The following is an 18,439-nucleotide window of genomic DNA, read 5'->3' as shown; positions in this document are numbered from 1 at the left end:
TTCAACCCTTTCACCAGTAACCTGCAAGTAAAAATAACATTGCTGATACCACATGCAACACTAGAAAAATTGAGGGATGGGTGAATACACAGAACTTAGAGAGCTTCTTAAAAGCCTGGGATCATTTGCACACAAAGAATTTCATAAGAACAGTATTAGAAATCAGAAAGGTGATTTTAGTTCTGCACAGACTGGCAAGACTGATACTCCCTAAATTCTGGTGGTCTGTGTAAAAAGAAAGTTGGAAAACCAACGGGAATACCAAAGGGAGCCACAAGAATGAGTCAAGCCTTCATTCAAAAGAGAATATTCGACATCAAGAAGCATAAAGAACTAATATATTTGGTCTACCAAAAAGGCAGCCTGAGAAATGGTTTGATCACACAATGTTGGAGTTTTCACAGACTGAAATCACTGTTAAAGAGCTCTTTCATCCAGCACAGAAAGGCCTAATAAAAGGCAATGGCCATTTAGGGACTGAATTTAAAACAGTTATGGGTACAGAGTACATCATTCTCTCTGTCCAGTTAAACCAACAAGCTGTCAATGTCCAGGCCTATCTATTCCACCCCAGCATAAGCCAGCCTGAGTCTGTCCCCACTCTGCAGGGACAAGGACATAACAGGAACCTGCTGAGCCACCACAGAGGAAGGTTTGGACCTTATTTAAGTCCTTTCCATATCACCTGGGTATTAACCCTAATAATAATTCTTCACAGAGTTCACACATTCTCCAGCCTGCCCCAACTGGAGAATCCTTCTTTCCTCTCTGTTCCTAAAAGTCACCACTTAGCACTGCAAAGCAAAGCGAGTGTGTTGGCAGGAAGAGTCATCCCTTTCCATGTAATTCATAACAGTCACTCCAGGACTCTTATAGTCCTAAATGGAGATGTTGCATCTGCATTAACTCACCAGGAGTACAACCAGCCTCATCAATTCCACTTTCACAATCCTTCTGCCCATCACATCTCCAGGACAATGGGATGCACTTGTTGCTTAAGTCTCCACAGCTGATTTTTTCAGATGGACACACTTGTTTGGCTGGAAGAAAAAAACCAAAGAAATAAACAGAAGTTAAACATATTTCTAAACATTTCTAATACTGTTTATGCTGTTAAAGTTACTTTTATTTTGAATGGCTTGATCCTGAGACATATTGGAGTGAAATCCCAAGCCAGCCTGTTCAGTCAGGTCTCCCTGCACAGGCTGCCCTGGGAACGAGGCCCTTCCAGTCCCTCCAGCCTGTGCCTGCCCCAGCCAGCCCCTTCCAGGACCATGCAAATAAAACAAACACCACCCTAATGAACTGAGAAAGTTGTTTCAACAGACCAACAGGGATTCCAGCTGAGAACCTGGGACTGGTGGTTACAGGGAGGGATGTTCAGTGCAGCACCAGCACTGCCTGGCTCTGCCTCCCTGCCCAACACTGAGCTGGAGCTGTTCAGTCACTGCCCCTGCACACAGCACAGCAGCTCTGCACAAACCACCTCCAGCTCAGCCAGGGAAAACACATTCTCTCATTTTAGTACAAGGGTGTACATCTCTGTTTGGCAAGGCCATTTCTAGACATAATGATCTGGGCAGACTGTGGTCAGCAAAGCTGAGGAAAAAGCAGCAAGGACAAGCAGGAACTTGCAGATATTTAACAAATTGAGCTGTAACAGCATAAATTGAAGGCAACTGGGATGTCAGACATGGAGACACAGGAGGACCTGCAGAAGCAAAAACCCCAATACAGGCAAGAACACAACTATGAAAAAGAATCTGCCAAATTTATCTGGAACCAAGTCAGCTGTGAAGCTCATTCTCTCATAGCTAGTTTGCATTGCTAAAATTCCTACTTTTTCCCCCTTCAAACTAGTGTAAAGAGCAACAGATCTATATTTATTGTGACAAGGCTGCTGAAATGCAAAATCTTCCACAGTTTAAACAATTGTTTAGCATTCTGGAATCATCATCCCGTTTGGCAGGATTTGCTTATTAAACAGAACAATTTCTCTCTTCAAAAAATGACATGTATTCAAATAGTTCTTCCATTGGTATTAATGAAAATAATGCTGTGTATGGCTGCAGGTTCTACTGAGCAAGGGGGAGCCTAAATTCTAAATTAAAACTTTCACATTACCCTGCCCTGGTAAAGGTATTTACACAAAGTCAATCAGCTTCCCAAGTGCTGAGTGAGAAAGGATGAAAATTGTACCTCCCCTTGCACCTACACAAGGAGGCTGGGAAAGGGCATCTTCCAGCCCCAAAGCATCAATCAGCCACTTGGAGAGCAGTGCCATTGCATCCCTGGATTTCTCTGTCTTAACGCCTTGAAGTGTTACAAGAAGCACATTTGAGAAGCTGTGGGCAACCAATACATCAAGAAAAATTAGGTCCTGCCACAGACAGACAGTTAATAACAGATGTAATGAAGTTTTAGAACCCTGAGGCGTGACAGCATTTCTATTGAAATTTGCTCACTGCATACCTAAATAACATTTATGAATGTTGCATGTTTATAAGGAGGAGGAAAAAAGGGATCCTTGCTTAGGCTTTGGGATTATTTTTCCAGCAAATTAATAATAATAAAAAACCATTGGAAAGGCTCCTCAACAAGACTCCACCAGGATCAGTGTATCTGCCAGCTCAGGCCAGGCCCTGTGCCTCTGTTCCTCTAAGCTGCAGGTTTTGTACTGCCCAGCTGGCACACTGGGAAAACTGGGAGACATTTGTTAATCAGGTCATTGGTCCACATCCCCAAGAACCATTCTGGTTCTTTCTGCTCTGGCAATGGTGATGGAAAGGAGAATTTGTTTCGATGCCAAGTAGGACCAGGTCTTCCATCCTCACTGTAAACCTCCATTGAGAACCAAGTGGGTCAAGACAGGTGAGAACATGTTCCACACACCTGATTTTAAAGAAGGTGAAATATAATCATAAAATGGTATAATCACACACTGGATCATTAACCAGCAAAAAGGTTACTTATTGGTCACAGTTTAAAGTATGGGCATTACTTTTGCTTGGTTGCTGTGGGCAGATGCTTAATAGCTTTGGGAAGCTGAAAGGTTTGGAAAGGTATGAACAGAAGGCTCCTATTTATGGAAAGCAATTTCTGTGTTAATCATCTCCCTGACAGAATAATTACAGACATTTAAAATGTGTAAATCAAAGCTTGAACTTTCAGGGATGCAGCAGTAGAAGCTGCTGTTGGTCACAGTTCATCAAATCTCTGTGTTCCAGAGGGTTCTGCACCCAAGCAATCATTGCATGGAAGCTAATGACTTGTAACCACTGGCAGGTTAACAGAAAGGGAATCTTGCACAAAACTCAAAGCAAAACACACCTGCATTTCCAGCAATTTGGATGTTTTCCTCCCCTCTCCCTGAAGAGGCTGCAGATGCAAGTGCAGTCCATGTTACTGTCCACACGATTAGAGAGGCTTTCAGCAACTGCAGTCTAGACTTAACATTTCTGTTTCTGTGCACAGCTTACACAAACTCAGGCCTCTTGGGCTGACGTGACCAAAATGTTTTACTTCCTCCTTCCCTCTTTGTGCAGCCAGGAAGGAAAGGGTTAGTGCTGTGTGTGATGGTGAGTGCTCTTACCCTGGAAGCATTCTGGACCAACACGAGTTATAGCAAGATCTGCCTTTTCAGAAAAACACCATTAAACAACTTGGTTGAAATGTCAGACACATCAAGACCAATTTATCACAATGAACTGCAAATGCCAAGGATGGACAACAATGGTTTATTTATAAGGAGACAAGAGCAAAGAAGACAAGAAGGTTCCATTTACTCACTACCGCCAATGGCACATTCTTCTTTCTCTTTATAGGAGGCTACAAAGTCTTTCAGAGAACCATAGAGCCTAACTGGCGCCCCACTGTTTGCTTCCTCTTGTGCCACTGCTGTGCTTTTCAGGCTCCGGACATCATGTATATTCAGGAAAGCCCAAGAAAACAAAATTGATTTACTTTCAGAAGACCATTTGTCAGGTTCTCACCAAACAGGTACTCTAAGAGCATACACAAAATGCAATTAAGCAGCTTCTACTGGTGGGAAACCCACAAGACTTTTCATCAGCAGACTGAAAAGAACGCCCTTTGTGGAAATACATCATCTTGCAGGTCTGAACAACTCCTCTATCTCTGCTGAAATAACTCCCCATCCTCTCTAGACTGCCCCTTGTGGTTTTCCCAGGTTCTTCAGAAGCTCCAACCCAAAACTTTTTTTCTACAACAGCAAAAACTCAATATTAAAATGGTTTAATTATTTTCTGCCATGCCAATGAATTGTTCTCACAAATATTTCCACTATCTTTATTATGGAATTAAAAATTCCTACCTCTCTCTTTACTCCAGCAATGGTTTAGTTGTCAGCTTTTTTTTTTTTAAAGGAATGTTTTTTAACAAGGACCTCTCCTTCTCAAACACTGCCCTTAAATCTTCTTTTGTCACAACTGGAAGAACTGCCTCAGAAATGTACCAAGAACAAAGTAAGCATTCATACCTGCCCAAGTACAGGACTAGAATCTAGTTTGTTTCCAGACAAAACAAGCCAAACTGGTAAATGAGCGAGATTTCTGTTCTGCAGAGAGGAGGGGGAGCTGACAGGCAGAGATTGCTTAGGGAAATTCAGAACTCAGAGTTCTCAATCACTGAAGATTTGTGATTCAGAAAAAAATCTCAGTCACAAGTTTGCATATATAGTTCTTTATATATATATGTGTGTGTGTATATGAATGTATATCCCAGTCTATACTCACTACTGAGTTACAACTTAAAGTTTCCCACTGAAATATTTAAGGTACATAAGAAATGCAGTTTAAAATCCATCTTCTGACTTGAAATGTTGTCACAGCTGAAGGTGTGTCTGACTGGTACTTTCCTTCCCTTGTCCCTTCTCCCAGCTGTGGGTGGGTGTGAGGGACACTGGCCTCTACCCCATCCACCACCAGTTCACTCTGCAGCTGTTGTTTTAGTTTACTTTACTCAGCCCTTCAAGACACATCAGACTCTGGTGTGATTTTATAAGGTGTGTTATATCATATTTGTTGTACTTGATCTCCCTGACGCCTTCCTTGTGACATGTGAGGATCAGAAGTGTTTGTGTGGGAACAGCCACATCCATGGTGGATGATTGCCATGTCCTGGCAGTTTCTTTGGCCCTGATGCACAGAGCACTGTGAGCACACAGGGACTCCCCTGAACCCTCAGCTTTCACTGGGTGCTTGAGTTTGGATCTGTAACACCCAGAGACAGAACACACTCTGGGGAATGCTAATCAAACAATTGTTCCCACTAAGGTTAGAAGCTGCACTGAACTCCCCTTCTGTCATGTAAACACAGACAAGCATCAGCCTGCTGGCATAGCAAGACTTACATGAGCTGGTAACTTCTACAAGAGCCAATGCAGCTCATCCAGCAGCACTACTTGGGTTGGTCACCATATCTGTATTACACATACACTTGAAATCTCGGAGAAAATACAGGCAACTCTACAATTTCACTTGAAAGCAGCCCAGCCCAAAACAAATGTCATGATTAGTGCTTAAGTGAATTAAGATTACAGCAGTGAGACTTGGAATGAGACCAACCCACCACCAGTGACGCCTTTGCTGACAGAAGCAGCCGCCCCATCCATCTGCTCCCACAGGAAACTGTTCTGGTCAAACACCAATTCCCAGGGCCTGGGAGCTTCCACTGATGCTACTGACTCCACTGGCTCTACATTTGTGAGAGTGTCAGTACAGATTGATGTGCCATAACCTTTGTGGCAGCATGCAAAGGTACAGAAATAGTGAAAATCTATTCTTCCTGTACAAAAAGATAATTAACTTATGGGCACTGCCTTTAAACTTTCAACATAAATTAAGCAATTCCAAAGACAGATTAGGAAAGGTGACTAAGGAACCGTACTGTAAAATGTCAGGAACAGTATTAACAATTGATACACCTGATAAATAGTTAGATTCAGTGGTGTGATTTGTTTGATGATGACTTATGTTCAGAAGTTCCCAGAGGAACAGAAGAGGATTTGCACAGATTTCCCTCCATTGCACTGCATAGTATAGCCCTTATTGACTCCATTCTTGTGTGCTTGTAAGAAAGGCTCCTTTACACCACCATGTATTAGGAGTCTTTGATGAGTCTCCAACTCCTCTACCTTGAAACTGGAGGGGGAAAATAAGCTTAGCACTCAAAGGGTTCAGCTTGTCTAAAAGAGATAGGTAGCAGGTACCTTGCTTTTGTACAGATTAGTACATTGGCGATTAACACCTCTGACATCAGAGTGAAATAATCAGGAATTGAAAATCCCAAAATTAATCCTAATTATTGAAAGACTCACTGTCAGAATAACAGTGAGGTAACTTTTATAGAAAAAGTGTGTTCCAAAAGCACAGACACTACAAACAAGTAAGAAAACGATTCTCTGGTATGGTGCTGACAGTTTTAACAGGTAATAATATAATAAATAAACACATAAACTGTATTTGAGCACAGTGCAAGGAGGTGAGAGATCTCTATAAGAGGCTGCAAAGACAAATAGCATCAGGTTTTAGCTAAGCTCCATGTCTCACAATGTGAGCCACCTGCATGGGTCAGGAAGAATCCCAGGTTCAGAGCTATGCTGGCATATCTGGAATTCTGAATACTGTCACAGCCCAGGAAGGACTGCTACTCTTGGGTTTCCAGTGCACCACTTTATCTTCCATTCCTGATTGCTACGTCTTACTCATCCACTTCAAAAATCAAAACTACCATCAAACTTGGCTACAAAAAGCATTTCCTTCCCTCAGTCTGACTGGCAGGACTTCAGCTGATTTTGTATTCCTGTAAACACAGCAAATGCTCTTTTGCTGCAATCATCTGAGCACATCTCACCTAATTAATCTCAGAGCTTCTCCAGATACTGTTCTGATGGCACTTCTATTCTCTACCTGATGTGCCCAACAGGCCCTGCTGCTGAGAAATAAAGGCTTTAAATTCAAGTCAGTTGGCTTGTTTAGGGTAAATCCAAGCCTAGGTCAATATCCCATGGTAAACAGGATGATTACATGATCCTCCTTGGTCTCAAACTGCAGGAAAATGGTGATACTTTCAGTAGGGATCAGAAAGCTTTTTAATTGCCTTTAAACTGTTCCTCATGTTCATACTTCTGAAATTTCAGAATTTATAAAGATCAGATATTTAACAGCAGTGAGGATATAGGCTGCTGATCCTCATTAAATTCCATTTTTTAACCACCTAGTGCTTGTAAAACAAGTGTGTTTTAAACTGGTGTCTGTAGAATACGCTGTGACATTCCCCCACTGTCAAGTCTGGTTGTGCACAGAGAAACCAGTTTCTAAGAGACCATGACAGGTTATTAGGCATGAGAGAGATGCACATGATACAGTGAGAGCTTTCTGCTCCTGAACAAACTACATTTCCTTACCTGCCATTGCACACATGAGAATTCATTGCAAAAGTTCATTCCCTAAAGCAGCTTTTATGTCCAAGCACCTTGAGATAAAAGCTACCTTTGCAGGGGAAACTGAACAGTTCCACAGATATTGTCAGCAATCCCTCAAGGCCAGTCCTTGGCTTGCCTTGGCCTTTCTGCTCCACCCAGCCCTCTCTATGATCAGCAGTGCCCTGATGGCTCTGATGTTGAATGTCTCAAGGCACTGCTTTGGTCAGGGATGCACAAATCCCTTCATAAACTTGAATGAGACATAGCATAACCCTGGGATTCCAACTCCATTCCTTGCTACCATTTTCTGCAGATTCTGGACACCACCAGCATACACAGTAAGCATGACCACACCACACTGGTGTGTGTCCTGCTGCAGAGCTGAGCTCCACTCCACGGGGCAAGGCAGAAATGTGAACAGGATGAGGCTGGAGCAGCCCAGCTCCATCTGAGTAAAGCATCACTGCACAGTGTGCTGCCATGGAGAGCCCAGGAGCCACGTGTCACCTCAGAATGCCAGGTTCCCATCTTGCCTGGCACCACAGCCATAGGGGCACGAGAAACATTTACTCTGATTAATCCAGAGAAGAAATGAATACAGCCCTGTAGTGACAGGCCTGCTTAATGACAGTGAAGCACAGCCCTCAATGCTTAGAGGAACAAAAAGGGGATTTTGATGAACTCAAGTCAGAGGCCATCTGCCAACTTTCCCCCATATTTCTATGAACTTTGGCCCTTTTCATGTCTTCTTGATGGAAAAGGAAAATCCACAACTTATCTGGGACTTAAAATAGAGAGCTGTTTAAAACCCTGACATGGTCCTTCCCTGTGAAACCACCAGACCTCTTGCCTTTCTCTCTGCTCCTCCTCTAAATCAGAGCAGAACTTGCCTTCAATTGGAGTTGTGTCTTTAAGACATTATTCTGGCTACTGAAAACCTGAGTTTCCACATCAGATTTTTCCAGATCACTTTGTACTACTTAAAATTTTATTTTCTCTTCACTGGTGGTTTTCTCTCATTTCATGATCATGATCAGTTGGTCATGCCCTTAGCTTGGCACAGAGGCAAGGAGATACTAATAAAAACCACAGGGAAAATCCTCGACACCGAAGTAAGAAAGCAGAACAGCTGAAGAAGAACCTGTTCCTGGCAGAAGTAAAGCAGCAATGTGCACTGCTGATCTCAAACAGTTTCATAATAAACTGACAGTTGACTTTGGTAGTTAGCAAACACGCAGGCCTGCCAGCAAAACCCAGGACTCAAAATTTTCTTTAGAGATAGTTTTCTAATAGAAAAGCTATTAAATATTCCCTTTTGTGAGAGGCATTTTTCATGCTCAATCAAAAGCAAAGCTTAAAAAAAAAAATCCAACGACATGACTTTGTTTAAGGTCAGAAAAAATACTCTGCTTTTTTCTACCCTGAACACAACATCTTCTTTAAACTCCATTGTTTCTAGAGCTAGTTTGAAAGAGAGTGATGTACAACATTGTCCTGTCAAACCTCCCATCCCACCACTGTCTACATCAATAATTACCCTGTCAATCTATGTACACATTGCCAATTGCAATGCAGCTCAGCCTTCCCTTCCCTTCTGTATTAACAGGACTGGGGGAGGTCAGGGGAGAAAAGAGAAAATAAGAAAAAAAGGGTAAAAAAAGAAAAAATAAAAGGATTTTGCCTTTTCTATAGCCCAGCAAACAAATGAAACTCCAATCTTTGACATGGTTGAGAGCTGAGCTCTGTTTCTCAACACAGATCCTCTACCTCTGCTTTTTTCCAGGGATGCCTCCTGTGAAAAAACTAAGTCTGGCTACAAACAACCTTTAAAAATCTATCATGATCCACCGTGCTCCCCCTTGATTAGTGATGCGTGATGCTTTTAAGGCAGTTCTGATTCAGACAAGCCTTAGGAGAATAAAACACCCGAGGGTAGCAGCTGACCCAGCCCAGACTGGCAGCAAAGTAGCTGGGAATCAGCAGAGTTCAAACACAGACATGCTCTGGGAAGAAAGGGGAGTGTCAAGGAAGAAATGAGAGTCGGGAGGTTACGGCGGCACAAGCTGGGCATGAATGGAAGTCAGCTAATTAACCCCGGGAATGCAACTTCTGAAAGGAAAACTTGTTCCCTGCCCGAGATCAGCCATTCCAGAGCCTTGTGGGCAAACAGATTTGTGAACAACTGAGAGTTTCTCACGCAGCCACAGAGGTGACAAATGGATGTGCTGAGCTGGGGAGCAGAGCCCCGGGGTGTGATGTGGCACAGGTGGGGAACAGGCTCAGCCTTCCCCCCAAGGGGGACCCATCACAAATCTCCTGTCCCCTAGTCAGGTGTCAGCCGTGTGCCTAATTCCCATCACCTAATTCCCATTACCCAATTAATTATCCCACGGGCACACCAGAGCCCATGCTTTGTACAAAGCCCATCCCTCCTGGTCTGAGTTGGCAGAGACCATGGGAAGAGCTGATCTCCATAGAAACCCAGGTAATAACCATATTTTACTGATCTGTACTGATCCAATAATGCTTCCTGCTTTATTCCTAGGCTTTGGGTCTAAATGCATTGCAGCTTTAACAACATCAACTTTCTTCACTAAAGATTCAGTGATAAAATACTCCAGATTGCAGCACACAATAAATCAATCATCCCTCCCTATATGGATTTGTAACTCAGCAGTTTGAAAGCATCTTGGAACAATTTCTGCACAGATTCTTTTAGATAAGGGACAAATTTACTTTTTATTGAATCAAACGTTATTTGACTGGCTTTGGTTTATAGATAAAAGTGACAGAGTTTTCTAGGCTCTCCTCAAATTGTTGGCACTGTGACTCTGAACTGTTTAAAAAATTAGTTTCTAAAAATAATTCATTCTCTCCACTGGCAGTATGTTACTTAGTCCAAGCCTACCAGACATTATCACCTCGGTCACTTGTCAGATTCTTATACAAGCAGCTAAGCACAGCACCAGGACAGATTTATCTAGTTTTCTTCCTAGATATTAATTTCTAGAATGCCCCAAAATATGCATCCCAGAGTGCTCCATTTCTATTACAGCAAATCCAGAAACAAATTCCAGATGGCAGCTTATTTCATACATATTCTGGCATATTTAGGCACTTGACTTCTCCACTTCTTTGGAAGCAAATTAATGCTCAATTCAAAATTAGGTTTTAAAGCACAGTTTAAAAAAAATTCACTTGACTATATCACACAATTAGCAAAAATCAATTACCAGACACCAGTCTGAATTTGAAGAGAGAAAAATTATTGTATTGTGTAAATACTGAAAATAATGACAAAAGTCCCTTAAGTCAGAGAAATGCCTCTGCAAAGGTGACTCTGTTTCACAGGCCAGTGCACAGACTGGATTTGAGAGCACTGAGCAAGTTGAAGCAAACATCCAGAATGATACTGGATGAACCCAGTGGACAGCTATCCTGGTAAGAGGGGTTTTGTGGGAACAAAAGAGAGCAAAAACCCTGTAATGATACTCACTACACTGTGCTCATTTAGCAACCAAGAAATATGTGGGGCCAACATCTACCTCCAGTTCTTTCCAGCAAGGCAGCAAGAGAGTACTTGGCTTGTAAATTGAGATGTAAAATATTATATAAAACTAGTATATAACAGATATGTAAACTGTATTATATAAATTTTACTGGCAGTAAAATTTATATAATCAGGAAATTTTTTAAAATTTATATATCAGGAACTGGCAGTTCCTGTCACTCGCTCTTCCTTATCACTTAGGCAGCAACTAGGAAATTGTCAGATATTCCAGTACCATCCTGGAGATAAGCATAGTTTGCTATCTGATGAACTCCTAATGAATATACTGTTAATTGCATAACCTTCCTTCAGCACAGGAACTTTTCTGTTCATCAAGGGCATGGATAAAACAGCTTCTTTGCTTTGGAGCATCCTTGTAATTAATAATATATTCTTCACACTTCTAAATATAACCCATAATGAGATGCTTTAAAGGATCTAAGCTGCACCTTTCACCAAGTGCTTTTGATCAGAAGGGAAGGAGCCAGAGCCTGTTCAGACAACAGAGGCTGCTGGAACAGCGACTGTCGCTTCCCAATCCTGAAAGGCTGCAGACGACTTCAAACGGGGCTCAGCAGCAAAACATGCCAAAACAGCTTCCTGCACCTAAAACAGTGCCTCGTTATCTCTGGGCATATTCTGTGCACATCAGAGATGAAAAGAAGTACATATATTAGACATAGACAGTATATATAATAGAGTCTACATAGATGTAGATTGGGTAACTTCTACTCGTTAACATTCTACTCATTAACTCCATGAAAACTCTGCCACCAATCACAAATTAGGTGATGAGCTACTACAATGTGCAAAATCTCCCCAATTATGTTTGCCATCCATGCGACCTGGCACCTCTCAGAGATTTCTGCTGGTTTTCACGTGCTGAGAAAAACACATCTCCAAGGATCACAGAACAGAAAAAAGGTTTCTTGATACCTATGACTTTCTCTGGAGACATTTTCCAGAATTTCTTTATGCTGAGAGTGGCAGAGCACTAGAACAGCTGTCCAGAGAGGTTGTGGAGTCTCCTTCTCTGGAAACATTCCCAACCCACCTGGACATGTTCCTGTGTCACCTGCTCCAGGTGACCCTGCCTCAGCAGGGGCATGGAACTGGATGACCTCCAACCCTGACAAATCTATGATTCTGTGACCTCCAAATAATAATCCATCATTTGGAGAGAAGAAAGGAGAGTGGTTCTCTCCCACCTGTACAATTCCCTTAATTAAACAAAACAATTTCTGCCCTGAAAATTCCTCCCCAGGGATTTGGATGGAGTATTCCATGATGCTGAGGTGCAGTTTTTTCCAGTGTCAGAGCTTGCTGGGCCAAATGCCTTCCCCTATAATCTGTGAGCATCACTGCTGTCTGTGTGCAGCAGCTCAGAGAACCTGCCATGTTTAAAAGCCTCAGGACCATTAAATGCTTGCACAGCAAAGGCTGACTTTCTACATCAACACCTCGTTTAAAAAACAGCATATCTTTAAGACAGGTACCTATTTTGATTTACAGACTTCAGTCAGTAAGGATTTCTGTACAAGTGAGTCCACTTTATTTGCCACTACTGTTAAGGGCTGTATCTTATCTGTGTTTCTCTTTTCTAGTCTCCTGGATCAGGCTGATTCTTGCTAAGCTAAAGAAACAACTGTGTGATGAAACCAAAGAGACAGGTGTAAATTGATAAAGGCAATTCTCTACCCTCTCTTCAATTAATCAAATACCAAATACCCTTCTAATAAGGTTTATTTTTCAACTCTAATCACGTGAGCCTTGTAAGGTTGTTCACAGCCCCTTGTCTAATAACCTTTCCACTTTATAGCAGCTGCCCCTGTCTTTTACCAACTCTCAACCACCTGCTCTTCAACTTGCTTAGCACGACCTCTAATTATGTTGTAAACTACATTTTTCTAGGCTTTATGTTTAAGTCAAATCACATATCACAAATACACACAGTACCTTATTAACATTCACAGTATCTTATTAACAAGGTCATGATTCAATCAAGAACCACTGAGAAGTGACACAACTCTTGTTTTCCCTAACATGTTGACACGGATTTTTTTTTTTAATCTTGATGTATTATGTTCCATTACCAGGCTCTCTGTGGTTTTGTCCAAAACTAACAACAGCCGGTTCAGCACACACAGCTTTGTTGAATTATTGTTGTTCTAGCAGTCAGAAACTCCAGGTTTGGGCTGCAGACCTTCTACAGCAAGTTCTGTACTGTGTTCTGTTTAACCTTTTAAACCACCCTAAAAATACAGCTTTTACTAACTTAATGAAACTTCCACCAATTTTCCAACATCTCCAAAAAGCAATTATGCAAGTTCTAAAAAAATTAGAAATACAGATCAGAAAACTGACTGGCTTTGTCCCTCAATGAGAGTTTGTCAGGACTTCTGATTTAAAAGCCAAACCTTTAATAACTGCTGAATAGCAGGCATGCCATTAAATGTGCAAATGCAACTTCTTCCTCTTTCTTCTGAACGGAAATTAGAAATACTTTCAGTATTTACTCAGTTTCTGCCACTGCAGCCTATACTTCCACTCTCACTGACCAGTTTCACACTATATGGGTTTGTTTTCATGCAGCTAAAGGATTCCTTACAATCCTTCCTATACCTGGCCACAAAATTCTCATGCTTGCTTCTGGCTTTCCTTATTCAATGAATTTATTACCGAACTCCCCCCAGTACCTAGACTGTAATAATTTCAACTCTCAATATTATGGATTCTTACTGTGAATTCCTACAGAAACAAAGTTTCCATATACAATTAATGCCTCTCCCCCAGTAATCTGCTTCTCTGTCCTCATAACTGAATGTGATGGTCAAATTGAATAAAATAACAAAAAGATATGATATCTTAAGGGGAATTTTTATGTCTTCAGTGAAAATACATGGCAGGGCAGAATGCTCTGACAGAAGAAAATGCTGCATCAAAAGCCCAGCCTGTACTGGATGACAATCCAGGCATGAAGAAACTGGGGAAGCTTTTAATTTGAATTCTTACTCTCTTATGCACCAAAGAGCCAATCCAGCCTGGGACATAAATGAATGGGAATCAAGGACAGAAGAGAAATCAAATGCACAAGTTCTGGTGCTCCTGAAGTATTTGCTAACTCAGTGATTGAAGTGACTTTGCAGGAATCCCAAGCACAGAGCAAGCAGGAGAAAAGCTCACAGAAATACAGTGTAATGTGGTTCTTAAGGGCTGGGACATGATTTTTTAATGCTTTCAGCAGAAAGATTTTTCTTTCCAACCTACTATAACTAAAAGAAGTAGAATGGATCTCTGAGCCCAAATTCTGTCACCTGTGTAGTGGGTAAGATTGCACTTGGTCTAGATAAAGTAATTTTTATGACATTCAAGTTGAAAGTACACCTAATTTCCTATGCAGGTCAGCTATAATTTCCTACACAGCCACCAAAGACTTGAGGGACTCTGATGTCAGAACTCTAAATAACTGCACTCAGAGTGCCCAACCTTTCCAAAACCTTCTCTGACAATGAGACAGAGCTGTCTTCCTAACCTGGCAACTGCAGGAGTGAAGACACAGGCAGCTCAAGGGGAAAGGGTCTGGCAGATTGAAGAGCTTTGCCTCAAGACCCAAAGCACCAGCCCAGCCCTGCTCCACACCAAAGCCAGGAGCAGCCAGAAGCCAGCAGTGCCAGCATCAGGGACATGGCATGACTGCAAGCACAGGCACTTCCACTGAAGGCACAAAGGGTGGCTGTGAGGCAGCTCCTCTGCTCTCTGGGCATCTCTGCCATCTTCCCCAAAGAAAACAGATGCCAGGCTGCTAATCTGCTTTAGGAGAGGGAAAGAACAGCCTGGCAGAGATTTTGATCCGTGTCACAATTACAGTTCAGTCCCAGAGCAGCACACATTTCTCATGATCCCCAGCTGGAATTAATACAAAGGCTGAGTTGAACCAATATAACCTTCAGAATGTGAAGGAAATATTCTCTTGCACTGCTCTTAAAAAGCAACTGTAGCATGAAAAATGTCTGGATACCTAAAGAGTGCTTCATTCTGTTAGGTTTAGAAATTAAAACCAACAAAAACCACAATCAAAAACAAGAGTATTTCACAAGCCATGTGAAATCATCAAAATGAAATACTCCTCTCTTCATGTTTGAAAAAGCCCTGATTTCCTGATTGACTATGCCTGGAGAAGTGTGCTCATAACAGTGTTCAAATGTATAACTTGATTTAATTCTCAATACAGGTAACACTGTGGGGCCACACAAAATATTAAATCTAGCCTACAAGTCACCCCAACATCCAGATTCCAGCATGTATAACCTGCATTATTGAGACCTGGGTTATACAGAAAAGCAAAACCAGATTCTGTGAGCCTGTTACAGAAGAGGACATGTGGTGCTCTTGCTGATTTTCAATCAACAGAACAACATGACTTGGTCAGCCCAGACTCTCTGTGTAGGTCCAGTTCTTAATTTGGTTTTAGCTGACAACCACTGCACTCCACACAATGTGCTGGAGCTCCACATATAGTAATTGTGTTTTTAAAGACAGATTTCTGCATCCACTGTTGTGTGCACTGGCATGTGTCATCCTTGGCTGCCTGAACCATGCACTGAACCATCACTCTCGAGGCTCCTGTTCCTCCTTCCCCTCTCAAACCTCTCCACTCTCTCCATCCAGCCAGTTTTGATCTCTCAAGATATGTAGAGTTTGGGAAAGTGCTTAAGTAATTACAGTACAGAGGAAGTAAGTCAGCACATGTATGGGTTTGAACTACAAAAATTTTTCATTTGGCTCAGGAGGAGAGAAAATGTGTCTTGAAAGCCAAAAACATCAGCCCTTGTTCTCAAAATATTTGATGAGCAGATAGGGACACATTCACTCTTCCTGGAACATATGCTACATGACAGCTTCCAGTGCAGCTGCTTTACACTCTGGAAACATTGTTTTTTCCAAACCAAAACCATAGGAGAGGAATGAAAAAAATCCATGTGAAGGAGAAGAATATACAGAATTGTTGTTAGGCTATGTATAGTTAAGAACTGACCCCACAGTTCTGAAGTTCCTCCCTGATTTTGCACAGTCATTGAATACACTTTTTGCAGAAACCTGAATCCCAGACATGTTTTTCTTTTAATTCTTTCACACAATTTTAGATATTTCTTCTTCATTTATTATGTATAACAGGGATTACATTTTTGTTTAGTTTAAATTGGCCTTTTCTAAACATCATTCTATAGCTTCAAGCTACTTCCCTTTGAAATGTTATCACAGTGGTCGTCTCCCTGGTATTTAGAACTCACCATGACTAATTCCTCATAGCTTCTTAAATATATGCAAAAAGAAAAGGACTTTCATTTATGTTACTAAATGCAGTCACATCACAGACTGTCTCCTAAAATCAACCTTTAAAAACAATAATAAATATTTCATACCATATGCTGAGAATATCATGGGCTCCAATCTCATAAAGGAAACAGAAACACATGGAAATTCCTTGCTCAGTACTCTGTGGAAAGAAACTGTAAAGCACAACTCAGAGGGGTGGATAGAAGTTGTTATGTACGAGCACAATGCAAAGGCCACTGTTAAATAAACAGAAATCCTGTGCATTAGGACTCAAACTGTGCTCAGAATTCAGGCCACCACGGATCTGAGGCCACCAGCAGTTTAGATCTGTTACCTCTTCTGGTTTGCATTCCAAGTACCATTTCAAAGGACAATTCTGCATTTCAAGTGAAACAAGGTATAATGTTTACACCCACAGAGTGTAACAATGAAAGGAAGGAAAAAGAACAACAATGGAAATTCTCGATTTTCTTCATAATCCTGATAAACACTATTGCCTAAACACTACTCTTTAAACCTTCTCAGCCAAGATTTCCAGCTTACAAAACATAACAAGGAATAGCTCAAGACACACTAAGCAATGGAGCATGACTGGTACTGAGACAATGTCATTCTGCAGTGATGGGCTGACTTCTCAACAACCCAAAAATCCATGCTCCCAGTCCAACAGCAGCTGGAAGTAACAACAGTGACCTTTAAATTTCAGGACACTAAAATCCAGCTACAGTAGAACATCAGCAGGCAGTAGAACAGCAAGAGGCAAAATCTGAGAGCACATATGGGAGAGATGATCTGTGCCTAAAGGCTACACAGATTCAAAACTCCCATTTTTTTTTCAAACCTTCACACTGATGGTTTTGAAGAAGTTGCTTAAGCTCAGTTTTTGTCAGAGCCTGTGCACCTCACTGCCTTCATTGAGCTACTGATGCATGTACACATGTTAGCAAAGCACAGGCATGGCCAGATGCCCCCTTTCCAACTTTCACTACAGGAGATTCTGCAAAAGGAATTACTTCTAGAATCCATTAATTAAGAGCATTCACCTTAGAAGCTGCTGCCTACACTGAAGCACCCCAAAGGGTGCTTTTAAACAGTGATAATCTCTTTCAGAAATCTCAGTCTGGATCCTAGAGATATTTCTGGCGTACTTGTGAACATCTAGGCTTTGCTTACTCTTTTACCTACACTTCTTGGAAAACTGTGACTTACAAAAGTATCTTACTAAAGAGTTGTGGATGAAAAATTTAAGTAAGGGATTGTGGAAGAGCAACAGTCAAATTAAAATGTCCCATGTGCTCAACTTTTACTCAGTTAAAAAAAACTGGCAAGAAATTAGACCAAGAAAAATACCACAGTTAACAGCTCTTACCCCAATGGAAAAATCCAATCACAGTTTATAGCCCTATATTAGGCTATCAAAGAGGAATATAATCAGACCTACTCCAATCACCCAGCTATGAGGACACAGCAGCAGCCTTGATAAAATGACACCATTCCTTAGCAGATGGTGATGTTTTTAACCACTTCAGTCACCCATGGCCCCGCCACAAGGCAGCAGCAGCCAAAACAAACCCAGGGCTCTTGACTGCCAGACCTGCAGCTCCAGGACTTCATGGCAAGATGTCCTGCAAGTCCCCTGAGAAGCACACACTGATATCTTCACTTCCTACCACAGTCTCAGCACGGAGGGCAGAACCAGCTGTGCTCCACCACTGGCACCAGACTCCTGCTTCTGCCACCCCTTCCCCTCACCCTGACCTGCTGCTCACCCTGCCCTTTACACAGGACATCCTCCCGGATTTCCTGGTCACACTCTTCTTCTTCAAACCCACCTTTGGAGGCTGCTTTTGCCCAATGTACAGTAACTATGTTAATACAAATATCTCTGGGTAACAGCCAAGCTGCACCCAGTGTCAGATGAGAGACCCCTCTGACCTCACTGTGTGCTCTGTTCCACTCCTGCTATTCCTCACTTTCTTTGCTCTTCTTGCTTTTCTCGAGTCTGTTGTGATACCAAATCCCTCTGCCAGCCCCTGTTAGCTCACACAGCCATAAGCTCTGTGCCAGAAGGTGCTGCACAGCCTGGGCAGAGCCCCACTGGCTTCAGC

At 41.9% G+C, this 18,439-nt stretch overlaps 1 protein-coding gene across 2 annotated transcripts in view; it reads right to left on the bottom strand.

Annotated features, from left to right (window-relative positions):
• The window catches only part of LRP8 (LDL receptor related protein 8), a 171,134-nt gene that overhangs the window by 38,094 nt on the left and 114,601 nt on the right, over positions 1-18,439 (bottom strand). For both annotated transcript variants that reach the window (XM_014870608.2, XM_014870609.2), the window contains exon 4: positions 912-1,040. In XM_014870608.2, the coding sequence (XP_014726094.2) occupies positions 912-1,040 (129 nt within the window). The remainder of the gene's footprint in view (positions 1-911; positions 1,041-18,439) is intronic.

This window comes from Sturnus vulgaris, chromosome 9 (assembly GCF_052056855.1).
Source record: "Sturnus vulgaris isolate bStuVul1 chromosome 9, bStuVul1.hap1, whole genome shotgun sequence".
Lineage (NCBI taxonomy): Eukaryota > Metazoa > Chordata > Aves > Passeriformes > Sturnidae > Sturnus > Sturnus vulgaris.
Note: the sequence above shows the minus strand (reverse complement) of the source record. Positions and strands in the feature narration are given on the sequence as shown.